Genomic DNA, 18,837 nt, shown 5'->3' with positions numbered 1-18,837 from the left:
GGGGGTCATGTGCTGCTTTTTAAAGTTCCCAGGAATGTTTTTTTTTTTTTTAGCAATGGCATGGGTAATAAACCTGACAATCGAATTCAGTAGTCTCTAACGTATCAGCACCTCCGGTAAATTAAGGTTTACTTGCCCTTTAACACATAGGTTTCTGGTCCAAAACAAGCTATAAAGTGAGGGAAAATGCAAAACAGAGATCATTCTGCATCTTCTGCAGAAGCCTTATGGCAAAATCCATTATTGTGTAATGCAACTATGCAGAGAAGGTATATCCTGTGTATTCCCTATAGGGAATAATCAGAAAGATATAAATCCCCTGTTTAATATGATACTGTATATTTTCCTTTTAAAGACTGCACTACACAGTGAAATTCAGTACGTTTTCTAAATGTTTGTCGTTCACCTAGTAAAGGGATCCTATCAAGTGTCTACTTAACAGAAAGTGTAAGATTGGCGTTGAGGCATATTGTAATAGTTCTTCCAGCAAAAGGGCATGTGACCTTATAAAAGCACTACGCTAAATTTTCCATTCCACTTAAAGTATCAAAAAAAGTAATCTGAGTGTGAACCGGCTTCCTTTAAATTGGATTCCCCCTGTCACACATGGTACACTAGAGCCCCGATTCACAGTCAGGATCATATATGGGGGTACCTGGGCTGCTATACATAATGTTAAATACTGGGATACTTAGTTACTGAAAATTAGTTCTATGGCTAAACATCTTTTACTTGTTAACATGAACCTTCTGTAGCAGTGTCGCTGCACTCAGTACATAAGAATAAAAATGATGGTCTAATACTAATATCCTCCTTGTCCTAGATCATACATGGTAAGGCCCTAAATTAGCAGAAATCAGTGGCTTACGTTTTTTTCTTTGTTTGGTTACACCCAATTGCACTTTAGAGTTTAGCAAATAGGTGTGACCAACATAAAAAGCACAGAATTGTATTGTGGGTTATATAAGCTTACAGAATTTGTCCAACATGAAGCCGAAGTGTGACTGTCTTACAGCAAGAGTTTGTCCCCCACTGATGGCTCTGATGAAGGAGGGATGATATGTTGTTGTGCATCGACAGAGAAAGAAACCACTGCTTTTTTAATAGCTTCTTATAATTTTTTCCCCTTTTCTTCTGATTAGTAAGCGGAGAAGCCACTGACATTTCTTGGTATTCTCCAACTGGCGAGAAGCTCCTCAACCAGCAGCAAATCTCCGTGGTGAAAAACGATGAATATACTTCCACACTCACCATCTACAATGTCAGCAGCCAAGATGCTGGCATCTATAAATGTGTAGCTTCCAGCGAGACAGAGGGAGAATCTGAAGGCACCGTCAATCTTAAGATTTATCGTAAGCATTACCAGAACTCTTCTTTGGTACCATTGATTTCATTGCTGCGCCATAGTCATTGCAAAATAAAGATAAAACAAACACAGCCACAGCATGTCATGATGTGCATTTAAGATAAAACAATACATTTCTGTTATTTTGCCATTAATGAAGCTTTGTAAAGCTATAGCCAACACAACTATGTAATGTGCCATTTTGTTTCAAAATCTGCATAGCTTTAGCATAGCAGTGGGGCACACTTGGGGCAGGGGGATTGGCCTGCTTCTCTGAGTTAGTATTGTAATGGAAAATGTCCTTATTGTATGCTACTAAGTTATCCCCACTTTTTTTTTAATTTTCAGAGAAATTGACCTTTAAATATGCCCCTACCCCTCAGGAGTTTACAGAGGGAGAAGATGCAGTCATTATTTGTGATGTCTCAAGCTCCATTCCTTCAATCATCACTTGGCGACATAAAGGCAAAGATGTTATTTTCAAAAAAGATGGTAAGGATGAGGGTCAACAGCAGTGTCTGATTATAGTGAAAAATAGTGTGGAACTTAATATGTGTATCATTAAAATGGTTTATACATTAAGAGCATGTGAATTTGCCATTCTTTAAAGGTGTTGTTAACCTTTAAATTAACTTTTAGTATGATGAAGAGAATGATATTCTGAGAAAATTTGCAGTTGGTTTTCATTTTTTATTATTTGTGTATTTTGAGTTATTTAGCTTCTTATTCAGCAGCACTCCAGTTTGTAATTTCAGCAATCTGGTGAACGTCCCCTTTAAGCACTTCTGGACTGCAATTTGAAACAGACAAATTATATAAGTTTATATAATTTTCACTAGCCTCTGCTGCAGCTGATGCATACTTGCATTCATCTGGCCAATTTGCCAGTTGTTCTTCCCAGATTTGGACTGGCCCACCGGGATACCAGTGCTTCTAACCATTTGGCCTTTTTTCATGGTCATTCACTATTTCTCATGGGAGCAAATAATGTAATATAGTATGTAGAGAAAAGAGACTAGGAGAATAAAGAGGTTGATTGAGGAGAGGAGGTATAATAGTTTGGAAAGTGGACCTTCAGCCTAAGGTTTTCTAGTGGGCCCCTAGCATCCTAGTCTGATACTGGTTCCTCCTTTATTGCATGGGCGCAAGGGAGCTCTGTTCCTTTGTGAAAGGTAAATAAAGATCTCCCTTTCCATTTTGTGCTGTACTACATGGAATACATGCAATTGAGACACGTGTAATTGTACTCCCATGTCCTGTGCTTGTGCCAGCCCTTCCTTCTCAAGAAAAAGTATTGGCTCTTCTATCTTTCCTGCTTCCACTTTTTTTTCAATCCATCAGCTGCAACTTTACTTTCTGTTCACAGTCCGGTTTGTTGTCTTGGCCAACAATTACCTGCAAATCAGGGGAATTAAGAAAACAGATGAAGGAAATTATCGCTGCGAAGGGCGAATATTGGCACGTGGAGAGATCAACTATAAGGACATCCAGGTTATAGTAAATGGTGAGATATAAAAGAAAACAACAAAGATAACTAATGCACAACAAAACAATCTTTCTTAATAAAGCAACGTCATCAACGATAGAAGAGTAGAGAATATATAGAGTTAAATGTACTACCCAGTCTCAGTATCCGTTCAGCAGTATACAGTATCTGTAGTTTTATTCAGTGGTGTTGTATCACTAAAGACACTCACCAGAGAATAATATAGGCCATATTCTGACTGTCTTCCTTCTTCCAGTCCAACTGAGGCCTCTGAAAACATTTACTGCATGTGTCAATGGATGAAACTAATAGAGCTGGGCTGGACAGCTATGCTTTATGTAACTACAGCCTTACTAATTCTATCACAACTTCTAGAATGTGTTCAGAGACTAATTCTGAAAAGTGTTTATGTACAGACTTGAGGGAGCAAAATGTTTTGTTAGTGATAAAAAATATTACACTGATAGGAAATGTTAAACACAGTAGTTTCCTGTAAAAGTTGTGGAAATGAAAACATTTGGAAAAATAACTTTTTTTTAAGGTCTCTTTCTCCCTTTCTCCCCATAGTTCCTCCACTAATTCAGGCTCGGCAGATAAGAGTGAATGCCACTGCAAATATGGATGAATCCGTTGTCTTGAGCTGTGATGCAGATGGATTCCCAGATCCTGAAATTAGCTGGCTAAAGTAAGATCACTGGTCTATGTCATTTGGGATGTTTCAGCACTAAGTTATGCTGATGGCACAACTTTAACAGGTTGATCCTCATATGTAATAAAAGGCACTAAGTTTGCCCAGTAGCAGTAACCCATAGAAATCAATACTATGTTTGCTTTCAAACGAGTAAATTTTACCTGCTGATTGGCTGCTAGGGCAAATGTAGTGACCTTTTTTTATATAACCCTTAAAATCTAGTAAATTAGTATCTATCATCTATGAATCTATCGAAAAAAATATTTTATGATGATATGTACTGTATAAAGGGCAGTGCTTAAACTCTGCAGTTCTACATTTTAGGGTACCAAAAAAAATCACAAGTGCACTGTTCATTTACATCTTCTACACTCACATCGACACCAACAAATGGCAAATACAAGATTTACAAATGCAGATGCATATTTATATAGTTGATGCCCTACATTTTTGTGTTTTTTTTCTGTTCTTCTGTGCAAATATTTGCATAGTTTGTTATCAATTGCCCCTTATTTCCAGGTCACAGTGCCAAAACTCTTACTGACCTAGCCCAGTCAGGCCTGGACTGGGATTCAAAATTGACCCTGGAAATTCAAGTACACAGAGGCCCGAACAGCCTCCAACCAACTCACTAAATAGTGATTGTCTATGGCATCTTATAGCAGCCCCTCCAGCCATTTGCCAGAACACACAGATTGCGAGTCTGGGCCTGAGCCCATGCAACAGCATTCTGGTGTATAGACATTATTTTTCTATCACTTTTGTGTGGGTAAATATATCTATTTTTGGCTACAGAAAAGGTGAACCAATTGAGGATGGAGAAGAAAAAATCAGCTTTAATGAAGATAAATCAGAAATGACAATCTATCGCGTGGAGAAGGAGGATGAAGCAGAATATTCCTGTATTGCCAACAACCAGGCTGGCGAGGCTGAAGCCATCGTACTTCTAAAAGTTTATGGTACAACATTGCAGAGATTAGCTTTGTCTGCTTGTTTATGATTATAGTACAAGTAATGGCCAATGTGAAAAGATTCTTTGGACTAGCATGGCAGCATTTTAATCAAGTCCTTGTGTTTAATGTAATATATTCTCTAGCCTTTTCCACTTATCCTCAGTGTGCCCTTGGCCTGAGGTATTAAAGATATGGGATGTGTTATCAAGAATGCTTGGTAACTGGTGTTTTATAGAAAAGGGGTCCCTCTGTAATTTGGAGCACCATTCCTTATTGTTACTCAAAACACTTAAACTTTAAAAAGAAGAAAAAACAATAGGATTGTTTTGTCACTATGGATATGGATTCATGCAGCTTCTCTCTACGGAGAATGGTATTTCTGTATTTGAAGCTTTATAAGTAATGTTTTTTGGATACTAGATCTAATACAGGAGTGCCCAACATTTACTGATGCAGGGTCTACTTTTAGTGATGTTGTCCCATTATGGTCTACATCCATAAAAGCATTGTTAGCATTCTCTTCCATAGAAAACATTACCTAAATACTGATTTATGAGAAAATGTATATTGTTATGTTTAAACATCCATTTTTTATATAACCTTAACATACATATCTGAATGAAAAGCATGAAACAGGAGGGTGATTTAAACAAGCTGTTTATTGACATCTGTCTTGAGATCTACTGATGACCAGCTAAAGGTCTACTGATAGATGCCGATCTACCTTTTGGACATCCCTGATCTAATAATACCTGTACATTTTTACAATGTACATCTGAGACCGATGCATAAATACATACTGTACAGGCGGTGCTCCTTTTTTTTCTAGATATTTTACATAGTCAAACGCTTAAACATCTTAAGAACTGGCACTTCAGGCATCTTCAAGACAGCTTGGTAGAACCAGCTGAGGATGCTGGGAGTTGGAGTTGACAACAGGGCAATCAGATGAATTAGAACTACTATGATAAGGAGCAGAAGAACATCCCAAGGGCTATGACATTTCTGAATGATCAGCAAATATATTTTGTAACTGATGTTTTTTCTTTTATCCACATTTTAATGAATTCTTTTTAAATGCTTTATTACAGCTAAACCAAAAATCACCTATGTGGAGAACAAAACTGCTGTGGAATTAGATGAGATCACTCTGACATGTGAGGCATCTGGGGATCCCATTCCTAGTATCACCTGGAGAACAGCCCATCGCAATATCAGCAGTGAGGAAAAGGTAATACTGACAAGTCAGGTCTCTGTTGCTGCACACAGGTTAAAGATGTCACTGAAAGGTTTGCCACAGGAGCTTCAGCCCATTGTTAGCAAATCAGCTGCTGGTGTGTGCTTGTCTGACTGCAACGAAACAGATCACACTTTTACCTTAGCTGCCTTTGCCTCTGATACTTAATACAAGACGTGAGGCATCCGTGGATTCCTGGGCAAAGAAACACAAGATTTAGTATTCAGACTTCAGAATTAGCCAACACAATGGTTCCAGGTGCAGGCAGGAGAGGAGGCTAATTCCTACGTAGGGATTTGGCCTGCTTATGTTATAGGCTGAGTCAGAAAAATAAGAAAAGAAACTATCCCTTAAACATATTATAATAATATAATCAAAGACACTTTCATGTTGTGCTCAGAGACACTTAGGGGCAAATTCACTAAGATTCGTAGTTGCGCCAGGCGTAACTTCGCCGCGCTTCACCACACTTTGCCAGGCGTTGTTTCGCCAGCGCTTCGCAAATTCACTAAAATCCAAAGTTGCGCTCAGGGGTAGCGTAAGGTTGCGAAGTTGCGCTAGCGTTGATTCGCTATGTAAAGCGAAGTTACGCTAGCATACGGCGCCAAATTCAAATTTCAATGGAGGAATACGTATCAGCACTACAAATGCCAAGAAAACCTTCAAATCAGAAAATAGAAATTTTATTTTGCCCTACACATGTGCCCACTGTCTAGGTAAGTTGCCATGAGTCAGGAAATGTAGGGGGGAAGGAGGGGAGCCCCAAAAATGTTTTCGATCTTTTTCAGCCTATCACCCATAAGTAGAAAACACGCCAGCGTTTTTTGGGACTTAGAAAAATTTTTGACTTTTTTTGAAACAATCCCTATCTACTCTATTGCGCTTCGCCAGGTCTGAGGTGGCGAAGGAAGTCTAGCGTAAAAGGTAGCGTTCAGTAGACTGCGCGCGTTAGTGAATTTGCGTAGCAAAACTTCGCCAGGTGTAAGGGTGCAAAGTAACACTAGCGAAACTACGCCAGCGTTCGTTAGTGAATTTGTGAAGTAACGAAAATGACAAACGCTAGCGTTCGGCGCTTCGGCGCTTAGTGAATTTGCCCCTTACACTTTAGTACAGATTTTGGCTTTCATTTAACAAAAAGTAAATGCACATACAGTATACATTTAAAAAGCTGTTATTGTTATTAAAGTTGTGTGTTCCAAATTATAGTGTCCATTTAATATGTAACCCATCTAATAGTAAGCTATCCATTACATTGCACTCCATTCCTCCACTCCAGTGAGAAATTGAGCACTATGTGTTTTGTATATCCTATATGATTGTGAAGCTTTGTAGTACAGACTTTCTAATCATTTATACTGCAGAAATAGGCTAAATCATAAAGTTTTTCAGGGTATGAGCATGTTTAGATATGATGGTGGTTTTGCTAACATTGGGTAATGAGGCATCCTGCAGTGTTCTTGTTGCACTGAGCAGTGGCTGTACAATAAGCAGCACTACACACTGAACCATCTAACAACTAAAGGACAACCAGCAGTGACATCATAGCTGGATCTTAATATTAGAAATCATAATGGGTTCCTATGAGTAGGACATTAACAAATGTAAGTATGATTTAAAGCACCACGGCGATTGTGTGCGGATGGAATGTCACTGTGACAAAGGCAAAAATAATCACCAGTTTTGCCAACAGCAAAGCATCAAATTATTCCCTATCATTTTCTGGCACGTTATGATAATCTATTAGAAGCCGAAAAGCTACAATATTTCAAATTACAGTTGTATGTCAAACGAATGCAAAGATCAATTATTCCTTTTTAAATGATATTATATTTCGTGCTTTCTACATTTCAGACAAGATAATAGATGCAATTTTAGATAAGACAATTCTGCTTCTTAGAGGGGCGAACAATGTAAATATGATAACTGTAAAAATACATTTCATATCTACAGTAACTTAGTCTGACCTTATTGGCAAATAGACATTTCTCAAGGATAGACATTATCCATTGAGCTTCCTTGGTTCAGTGTAAAAACAAATGATTGAAACAAAATAGAAGATTTCATGTAGCTCTGCAAAACTGCTGACTATTTTTGAAACTCTCACCTCTTCTGTCTGGCATTGTGCACCAGAGCAAATTGTAGGCTCGGGTGTTATTGTGGGGCAGACCGCTGTTGCAGCCTGCTGTATACAGCGCTTGTTGCTCTGTGTTCTGCTTGAGTTATTGTCTCTGTTTTCTGATTTAACAGTCTCCTGTGTTTCGCTTTTACTTTTAAATATTCTGGACTTTAATATGGAAAAATAAATGATTTCTGTATTGTACATTTAGAAATGTTATGCAAGCCGTGGCTCATTGTTGGTATTTTTGGGAACAGGCATGGTGATCAGAAAATCATGACATGGTAGCGCAGTTATATTTCCTGAAGAGCTATGGAAACATAGACTAGGCCTTTTCACTTTTGTTGTAATGGGATCAGTTTAATTCATTTTGGGAGTGCAAAGGGGGAAAGATGAAAACATTTTTATATTGTAAATGTTGCAGTTAGTGTGATGGCACCGAGTATCCTCAAGGCTTTGGATAAACATAGACAGAACAATGTACATCACATGTGCAGAAAATGTTTTTGGCACACCCCATTGCTTTCTGACTACTTGCAGTAGATAGGCATCAATGCAGCTTGCTACATTTGTGCAACCACCACCTATACTTTCCTGCTGCCACCCATCATGTATTAAACTGGCCGTACATGTACTAATAACATTTTCATGTACATGTATGCTTCCCATACAATCCTGACTCGTATCTAGGTATAATGGGTATCATCAGGTTATCGATTGGGCCAGTTTGCAAATCTCATCTGTTGATGCACTATGTTGGCCAGCACATGGTGCATCCACAGATCATCTCTCTCCACTTCCTGCTGTTCCAATTGTTGGCCTGAATAAATAGCCAGATCTAATACAGGATGAATCCATGTATGGCCACATAAACTCTGTTTATTGTCCATCTGCAGTCTATTTAATATATTTTTAGGAGCTGATGACATTAAACAGATTTAAAAGACCTTTGCATACATGATTGCAGTGTTTTTCCTAGGCGCATGCGCTCTGGTGTTTCTTGAGGTTTGTCCTTAAGGAATTAACTTAGACATGTCAGGGAATCAGATTGTTGGCTAGCAACAGTTTGAAATGGCATAGTTAAGGTCAGTGCATGTTTTCAAAATATTAGCATTTCCCCAGTTTAAGAGTAATGACCATTTTCGTAATATTCTATGGATTTCTGTAGTTAAAGCAGATTATATTTTTTTTAACGTTGTTTTGTTATTTTCACGTTTTCATATTAGCATTACTTAGTTTTCAAGTGTTTGAGTGTGAACGTAAGGCTATTCATTTTCGAGACAACTACAATATTAATACATTGCTCTTTATTTCTACCTTCAAAAAAGAAAATCAGAAATTGTCTCAACTGTCTTCTCCATAAGGGAAACTCAAGCCCAAGGCACAAATGAGCATTTTAAATTAAAGGATAGCTCTTCTCTACCATAAGCCCATCAACTATTATAAGAAGTTGTTTAAGTCAATTCTTGGCATTTACATGCCAAATTTTAAGAAAGAAAATAATACATTTTGTGTTTGGTTTTACACGTTTTTACATTGTATATTTGTCCTATAGTGTTGTAGTGTTTTGAGTACTAGAACAACTATGGAAGAAAAAAGTCTGGTTGTCATCTATAACATTTTTGTTACTGTAGATCTTCAGAATTATACAAGCATTATTTAATGTTCATACTACACCTACATTTAATTATTGTGATGATTTTAAAGAAAACCCTGATACCCAAAGGCAACATTTTGCATAATTTTGCTTCAGTTACCTGCCTTTATGTCTTGCTTCTGCCGCTCACTGTTACATAATAATTATCCTTCCACACGGATCCACATAAAATGGTTTTTGTGCCAGAAATATGTTGGAGAATTAAAAGTAGGCAGTTTACTTCCATTTAGTATGCTTAAATTCTGGGAAAGTGACAAATCTCTGCTATGAACAGAGATTTGCCCTATTTAGGTGAGCAGTTTTACGTAAAATTCTGTCATTGGGTGTAAAATGTATATTTTAAAACCTTAAAGGAAAGTTATGTGAATTATGAGCGTGAAAGAAGCCTTGTTACAGTCTTAAAGGAACAGTTCAGTGTGAAAATAAAAAATAGGTAAATAGATAGGCTGTGCAAAATAAAACATGTTTCTAATATAGTTAGTTAGCCAAAAATTTAATATATAAAGGCTGGAGTCTGCTTTTCAGTTCTATAACTCTGAGTTAGTCAGCGACTTGAAGGGGGGCCACATGGTGCATTTCTGTTCAGTGAGTTTGTAATTGATCCTCAGCATTCTGCTCAGATTCAAAAGCAACAGATATGACCCATGTGCCGTCCCCCTCAAGTCTCTGATTGGTTACTGTCTGGTAACCAGGGTAACCAGTCAGTGTAAACCAAGAGAGCTGAAAAGCAGGAAGTAGAGTTCTGACTGACATGTTATATATAAAATCACTCCAGCCTTTATACATTACATTTTTGCCTAACTAATTATATTAGAAACATTTTTTATTTTGCACAGCCTATCTATTTACCCAGTTTTTATTTTTACACTGTACAATTCCTTTAAGCTCTAAACATAACTGTTGCTTAAAGTTGATATAACTATATATCAACATATATATTACTATGTTTATTTTTATTTATTTTATTTTTATTTATTTTTTTGGTTTTGTTTTGTTGTAGTTCTTAAATGAAATAATTCAGAAAATACTAGTGTATTTAAAGCAATGCCCATTTTAGTATTGTACCATTGTTTATAAATTGCCTAGTTGCTTAAAAATAATAAACAATGGTAAAGCCACTGGTTTTATGCAAATGCTAAAAGCCTGTAAAGTCACTGATCATTGCGAAATTTGACTGAACCCCAAGGTCAGAGGCATATATTTGCTTTTTGCCAAGTGTATTTCAGCTGGCTGTAAAGTACTCCTAACCATCACTGCGGTATTCCTGTAGAAGCTCATCATTGCCATCTTCTTCTGCTTCTACTTCCATCTCCTCTTTGTTTCAGATAGGCACAAGCACAGTTCAGTGAAAAACGGAACTTAAATTTACCCTACTGTGTGGTTGCCTGTTTGGGCCCAAATAGAAGATGAAAGAAGCGGAAGAAGGTTGTGAAAAATAAGCGTCTAAAAAATGACCCCAGGCTGGTGCAACTTTAAGTGAACAGGAACAGATGCCAGGGTATCAGATAAGCTGTTATAATCACTGGGGGGGGGGGGGGGTGCCTAAGATTTGGCACCCCCCAGAAATTATACCTTTCTTTTAAATTGGAAAATGAGTGGAATTGATTGTGTAAAGTCTGTCTACTCCAAAATGCTTTAGTGAGCGTTTTTGAGCTGAAAAGTGCTCACACCGGCAGTTTCATGTATTTCCCATTCATGTTAATTGGAGTCACAAAAGACAGCAACAGGCACTTTTCAGTAAGCTGAAATATGCTAGCTAAAACACTCCAGCTAAAAATCCCTGCATGTGACATTGGCCGGAACCCACTCCTTTTATAGGACTTCTAATGGGAGCTATATAGCATGGCATTTTATACTGATAAGGAGCTGATGGATAACAGTGAAAATGCATATTTGCATCTATTTTCTCCATTTCCTACTTTTTTTACAGAAAATAAATGGGGGGTCCATAAATGAACTTATTTTCAGTAAAATAATAGCCATAATGCTTCTTAAAACCATTATGCATATTCATTGTTTCAACCTTCTACAGCTCTGCAAAATCAGAAGCCTCATTTTGGCTCTTAGACAAAATTAAACTCACTGTAGATACCTAATGATTAACTTGAGGCATCATTGTTACACTGTTGACCATGGAACATTTTTGATCATGGTTTGTAACATGGTGACTATGATATGGTGCAGTTCTTTTAGTATAGGGAGCCTATAATATGATAAACTGATGAAATGATGATGTTCGTGGGCAAGCTGGGGAGCATAAAACTGTAAGGACCAAATTCATCTTTGGGCCTCCAGTTTGACAAAAATTAACCTTATTTATTATATTTTATATTGTTTCTATTCAGAGCGTTACAGAGAATGTTCAGCCATTTGCTTAACTTCAAGTTCAGCTGAAGAATCAAACTGGTCCAATTAAATTAAATTGGTAAATGTCAGTATGGGGCAGATTTATCAAGGGTCAAATTTCGAGGGTTAAAAAACCCTCAAATTCGACCCTCGAAGTTAAATCATTCGAATATCGAATTCGAAGGATTTAGCGCAAATACGTAGATCGAAAGATTTTAAGCGATCGATCGAAGGATTTTTATTCGATCAAAAAAAGTTTTGATCAAAAAAGTGCTGGGGAAGGTCCCCATAGGATAACATTACAGCTTGGTAGGTTTGAAGTGGCGAAGTATGAAGTCAAAGTATTTTTTAAAGAGACAGTACTTTGATTATCGAATGGTTGAATAGTCGAACGATTTTTACTTCAAATTGTTCAAATCATTCGATTTGATCGAATTTGACCAATTTGATGGTCGATATACCAAAAAAATTCAAAATTCTATTTTTTTTTTCATTTGAATTCTTCATTCGAGCTTAGTAAACTTGCCCCTATGTGTGTATGTAGGCATCTATGATATTATAGACTATGCAGTTTGTATCAAAGCGAGCTGGAAATGGCTTTAGCTATAAAGCAAAATACATTATGCAGAGTTTGGGCTTTGTCTATAATGGTCAGGGAACTCGTATTTAAAATACTTGCAGTATTCAGTCAAGATACTTACACTGGACATTTACAAAGGTTTTTGAAGTAGATATGTTTTTTTGCCAGGTGTAACACTGCATTTAGATTGTCCTTTCCTTGTTTGCCTCGTCTTGTTGCGTACCATGTGTGAGTGCCTGTTCCATTAGACATGTCCACCTGTAATGCATGTGTTGTATTGTCTTTAATGTGACTGTTCCATCTTGTTGTACAGTAGTTTGCCTAACTTAGGAGGTACCAGCTCTATGAATTCACCTACAAGGGAGAAGAACATGGATGCAGACAACACTGCAAATAACCCTTTCTTCAAGCCATTTTTAAAGCTCCCTTTGGAAAACTTACCATCTGGTTAGCAAGGATGATCAACTGACAATAGGAAATAGAACCACATTAATTGAATTGCATTATATTAGGGCTTCATTTCTTAGGGCAAACTTCAGCTATAACAATGAGAAGTATAATTTTTTGATAAATACAGTAATGGATTTGTATCAATTCTCTCTGGAGTCTGACTATATCTTATTGCAGAAAAAGTAGGTTCCCAAACCAGTTCAACACAGTAGTAGTGAACAATTTCTGGAGCAGCAGAGGGAAGATCAGTAAAGTGCGTGTCTCACAGATCCACTTGTTCATCAGACTGATCAACCTTTGTCCCTGTAGATTTACAGAAAACAGTCTATGTCATTGGCTTGTGTTGGTGGCCACCATTTTAAAACATAAGGTATATACCACAATAACATGTTGTGAACTACAGAATTATTTACCCTTGAACCAATGTAATATTTTATCAGAAAAAGTTCTGCCCAGCTGTCACGTTCACTGCTAACTGCATCCTTACTAGCCGTTGGTCAGAATCTGACAGGGAGCTGACAGTACATTGACTTTTGGTTATGACAACTGCCATTGGCCAGCTGAGAGAATAATTTCGAGATATAAACATTCCTTGTCCCTCCAGAAAGCAGTGATCCTGTGTTAAAATAGTAATAGCATTAAGAGCAGTGTAACATGTGCCATTACTCAAGGACTGGAAGGGTGAGCACTACTAATAATGGCAAGTCTGAATTGAGTTGGAGAGAGTAAAAAGAGAGAGCCAATATACACTAGCCATACATCACTATATCTTTGGTGAATTTATCTTTGAATCCACAAGTATCCAATGGCATGTCATAGCACAAATGTTCACAGTCATTTTCGCCAGCTGTCGTCCACATTACAGTAGCTCTACAACTTTTAAAATGTTTAAATAAGAAAAATGTATGTAAAAATGTATTTGCAACAAGGACAATATTGGCTAAAATTCTAATAGCCATCCACCATGCTTAATAAACTATGTTGATGTCCAACCTTTGGTGCTCCAGCTTGAATTGAGGGAGCTGTAGCTTTGCAAAGAGTTGAATGGTTGCAGTTTAGAGACAATTGGCTCGTAGTTTCATTAATTTACGTTGGTAGGAACCACAATTAATTATTTAAATGGTAATGTGGAATGGCATGATTGTTCACATGAAATCAGTCTGTGAGCATGACATACTGTTATAACCACTTCTGTGCATGTCACCAATTATAAATACATACATAGCTGTGGTTGATTCGCTTTTCCTGTGAAAGTGACAATGTTCCAGGATAATTAAGAAGCCAATGGTTAAAAAAGCAATGAAGCAGCACTACTGTAACACTGGTGGCCTGTAAATTTATTGCCCTTGAATTTGAGGGAATAAATATCATGAAATAAAAGCTTGGTTGTGGTAAGTTGACTATATAGTTAATAAGTATAAATATACTGTGACTTACCTAAATTACTGTTCTGCTTAAAAATTCAAAAATCTGAAATGATTTGCCACCAACATTATTTAATAGAAGCAGGAGCTTTCACTCAAACACCCTTTTGCCTATAAGCAGAACTGTTTATATTCTGCAAAGTAATGCTGCTTTAATCACAAGCTTTTTTCAAGCAATAAACGGCTTCAGAATTTATGCAGTATTATCCAGGTTGCCATGCTGATAAAACCTGTTGGTCCAGTAACCGATCCCATCCATCTAACCGCATGCAATTCAAGGAATGCAGATTGATACATAACTCGCCACATTTAATAACTATAAATTTGTTTTATTGCTTCTGTGTTTGTTGTGTTTCTATATCTGTTTTTCAGGCTTCGTGGACACGGCCACTGAAACAAGAGGTATAAAATCAACTAGTTGTTAAATGCAATATTGAGCGAGAGAAAAGAAATATCTAACTTTAGTGTGGCAGTACCACAATGCCTAACCTACCTTCATAGCAGTAGAGAGATAGTGGTGTAGATGATATTTGTCTAGTAATACCCCAAACAAGCTTGGTTGGTATAGTATGTTCAAGAAAATGTGACAGTCTTATCGTACAGATCCTAAGATTATTACATCCAATTGTATAAAACACACAATGGGTTTAGTTAATATATACATTAAAGACTAGCACTCGGCTAATCCAGTCTATTAGGATATTATTTTTTGTGTAACTATGTACAATTTATACCACGTTATATGTGTTTGTATGAGTTAAAAAACCTATGTTGTAGAACATGCAGAATTCCTCATGTATGAATCCAAAGGCTGATTAAACAGATATCAAATCCTAAAGGATTCTCAGAAGTTCATTGTTCTCCCCCAGTCAGAATAGTCATATATCAAATTGGATACCTGCTGCTTTTAGAAGCCCAACACTATTTTGCGCAGAGCCCCCTTTGAATCTTAGACAATTATTTTCGGATTTAACATTCTATTTAATGTGCTGTAATTTATAAACTGTTAAATCTAAAACCCTTGGTAATATTATTAAGGTTTTATAAGTTAGTCTGTTCATCTATACCAACTTACTAATGAAACTAGTATCTCTGGTAAAAAAAAACTGTTTTATGTTGCTTGTTTTAAGCTGGTCACGTACAGTGGTCAATTGGACACATTTTGGCCAAACCGGACAGTATTTGGCAATGTGTACAGTTCCTAGCTTCCTTTGCACAACAAGGAGACACAATAAAGATTTTTACAGCAAAGATGTGGGGTTTTTCTTAGGGGAAAGTAGGAGCATTCTTACATCCAAGTTTAATATGGAAAGTGAGAAAGTTGGGTATTGGGAGGGTTCGTTAGTAATAGATAGGTATTAATATAATTAAATTAAGGGAAAGGAGCAAAGTCAAAAATGACCCCCAGTTTAGTAAATCAACTAAGCATGCTATCAGTTGTATTCTTATAGTGTAGAGAAGATGGATGTCTTGGATGATCGATGAAGCCTCCCAGAGAGATTGTACAATGTTGTCTAATGTATTGGATTATTATTTTTCATTTCTGTGATATAGTAATCTTGCTTGGTTTAAGGGAGGGCATGACTGGAGAAGTTGTTGGTGGAGAAGTAATTTTTTACCCGCTTGACACCCTCTTTACATTGTGTTCCAGAGTGCAAGAACCATGTCTGCCAGGCCAGTGGTGTAACTAGTAGTCAACAGGCCCCCTGCAAAAAAAAACAAACCCCCTCACCCTCTCACATATGTCCACTGTGGGCGCACAAATTTTACAGTTATAAAGTGGCTGAAGACTGGGAATTTCTGTGCAGCAGACCCAGTGGTCTGTCCCAGTACTGTAGAGTCTGCTTCCTTAATAGTTATTCTCCTGGGCACAGCTATAGTTATGCCACAATCAGATGTTTTGAGCATGAGAGTACTAGGGTTGTAAAGTAGGATGGGAATCAATAATACTAGATAGAGTGTGTATGATTCTTGAAATGGCCAATTCTAGTCAGGAAATTGCATTAACCGGTTTGTAAAGCAATGTGTAGGAGTGATCTTCCTTGGGCCTTTGTGCCAGCTTTGCAGTTGTTAAAGATACTTATTGATGCAATGAATACTGTGAACATACTTTCAAGGAAAGATAGAACAAACAAAAGGATAACATTCTCTTTGAGGCTTAATACTTAAAGTGGTCTTCAAGATCAATTGACACTATGCAAATTAAAGAAAGTCTCCAGTAGTATTCCATGGGGTCCAAAACAATTATATTGCATAATTGAATTACTTTTTATAGGCTGAATCTCAGAAGTAGAGTTTTTTAATGCATTTTTTATTCTTGAAACTGCACCAACCCAGCTTGTTTTTTTTTTAAATTGTTTTCTTCTACTTTTGCAGTAAGTCAGCTCTTTGCAAAACAGTAACATTTCATCTTTCCACCAAACTTTCATGTGCTATTCATATCTAATGCTTCAGTATAACTACTCAGTCTTAATTATTTTCATTTCAATAATGACCAGAGATTACTAAAGCAACATAAATGGATACTGTGATTATTATAATTTCCAAATCCTAAGAATTTGGGCGGTAAAATTAAACTTTAGTTATATGATGAAACCCTCCCCATCTCTTCTTTATAAATATGTTTATAAAGTGCAGATAACTTCTTACCGATCAAGATCTGTAGTTGAATGTGAGTGTGGTTATTTAACTTAGCCACTTCTTATAATATTTCCAAAGCACATTCAAGGTGCCACAGTTGTAACTACCATAAATCACCATCACGTTATTCATTCTATAGCAATGGTGATTGATTCAGAATCCCCTGAGGTTATTTAGGGTAATGGCTAACTTTATTCAAATGAAAATGGTTCATTTGTGCTACATTACTTCATTTGAAAAAGTTCTTCTACAACTTTGGCATTTGCATCATTCCCTTTAAAGTTCTGTAGTATAGGTGTATTCTGCCAATACTGTTTATGACACAGTGCCAGCATGTACCTGTATAAGCCATATTATTTCCAATTAATTAACTTCAGGCAAGCAGAAAAATAGTGACTGGAAAAAGTTACTTTCCTTGAAGCACTATTTAATTTAATTTAACAAGTACTTTGTGCCAAAATTGTATTTAGTTTTTTTTAAAGTACATTGCTTTATTTTAGTAGGTGTGCGGTATATTAATATGTTTTAGATGGGCCTGTTTTATGCAACTTTTACACTGACCTTCATTATTTATTTAATGTTCTGCTTACATGCAGAAACTGAAAGTGCTACTTGGTTGTCAGGATTACTGAACCCTTAACCAAAAAGAAAAAAAAAAGTGTAGATTTATTGCTATGGTATTTTATTTTGTATTTAATTTTTCAAGGCCCTCTCTTTTTATCTTCTTTTCTGGTGATAGTTTTTTAGCACCTTAATTTTTATTATGTCTGCTAATACAAACTTATTTCTATGGGCTATGGATAGACTGTGAGTTTATTAGATGTTTGTACGATTGGTGTTGCCCTCTGGTTGAACTTATAGAACTGATGTTTATATATATATATATATATATATATATCTTTATAATCTACTGTTTGGACATTTTCCCTATGGGACCAAACTCTAAATTATATCTTTATAAATGACACATTCCTACGCGCCAGGAAGACATTTCCTGATGTTGCTTCTCACTCTGCAGCTCTCCCCCATTCTTGTTTCCCTTCCGTGTTACTGCCCAGCTCAGCTCTTACATCCTTCTCAGCTATAGTCCGCCTTTATTTCCTACTCAGGTCTTGCTCCCTGCCCCTGCCTGTTTGCTCTTTCTGGCTTCTCCCTCACATGATGCGTCTCTGGTCTTCCATTTACCTTTGCACTGTCTCTCTCCAGTCTTGCTCCCCCTCCCTCCCAGCCACCCACTGTCTCAAGTTTTGCTCTTGCTCCTTGTGTCAGTTCTGTCTGACTTCCCCTTCCATGGTTCCTCACTGGTCTCCCTTCCCGCTTTTACAGTCCCTCTTCGGTCTCGCTCTCCCACACTTCCACACACCGTCTCAAGTTTTGCTCCCCCTCCCACCTTCAATTCCCAGTCTTGGTCTCTCTCTCTCCTAGGGTTGCCACCGTCTCCCCTGGTGGAGTCCGGGCAGGGGGCGGGGCCTAGACGTCGAGGGGGCATTGCTGTGATGCAGAGGGGCGGGGCTGTAACGGCGAGGGGCCGATCGCCGTGTCAATCATGGGGAATCCTGCCCGGTTTTCCTTATTTGTTTATTTGCCCTTCAAAATAACAGAAGGTGGCAACCCTACTCTCCCCGACCCTGCTGTTCCCCATCCTCTTGTCCCCTTATCCAGCAACTGATGATGTCAACCATGACAGACAGAAGGCAAGGAGCAGAATAAAGCAAATAAATTAAAATAAAAGTACTTACCTCCAAAGAAGGAACAACAGGGAAACACAAGGAGGAAGCTGAAATCAGCATGGGGGGACAAAAGCATAATATACAATAGATACATATAAGTGTCATTTAGTAGTATGTAAGCAAAGACAGAAATCTTTAGAATGCAAGGCACTGCACACAAAAACTGTAGATTACAATGCATA

General features: G+C 37.3%; 1 protein-coding gene across 14 annotated transcripts in view; it reads left to right on the top strand.

The window, feature by feature from the left end:
• The window catches only part of ncam1.L (neural cell adhesion molecule 1 L homeolog), a 147,427-nt gene that overhangs the window by 82,768 nt on the left and 45,822 nt on the right, over positions 1-18,837 (top strand). For 8 of the 14 annotated variants that reach the window (XM_041568393.1, XM_018224338.2, XM_018224337.2 and 5 more), the window contains 6 exon segments: positions 1,143-1,352; positions 1,694-1,837; positions 2,712-2,849; positions 3,399-3,516; positions 4,318-4,481; positions 5,567-5,706. In XM_041568393.1, coding sequence (XP_041424327.1) covers positions 1,143-1,352; positions 1,694-1,837; positions 2,712-2,849; positions 3,399-3,516; positions 4,318-4,481; positions 5,567-5,706 — 914 coding nt within the window. 14 annotated transcript variants of the gene reach the window in all.

Source organism: Xenopus laevis, chromosome 7L (genome assembly GCF_017654675.1).
Source record: "Xenopus laevis strain J_2021 chromosome 7L, Xenopus_laevis_v10.1, whole genome shotgun sequence".
NCBI lineage: Eukaryota > Metazoa > Chordata > Amphibia > Anura > Pipidae > Xenopus > Xenopus laevis.
Note: the sequence above shows the minus strand (reverse complement) of the source record. Positions and strands in the feature narration are given on the sequence as shown.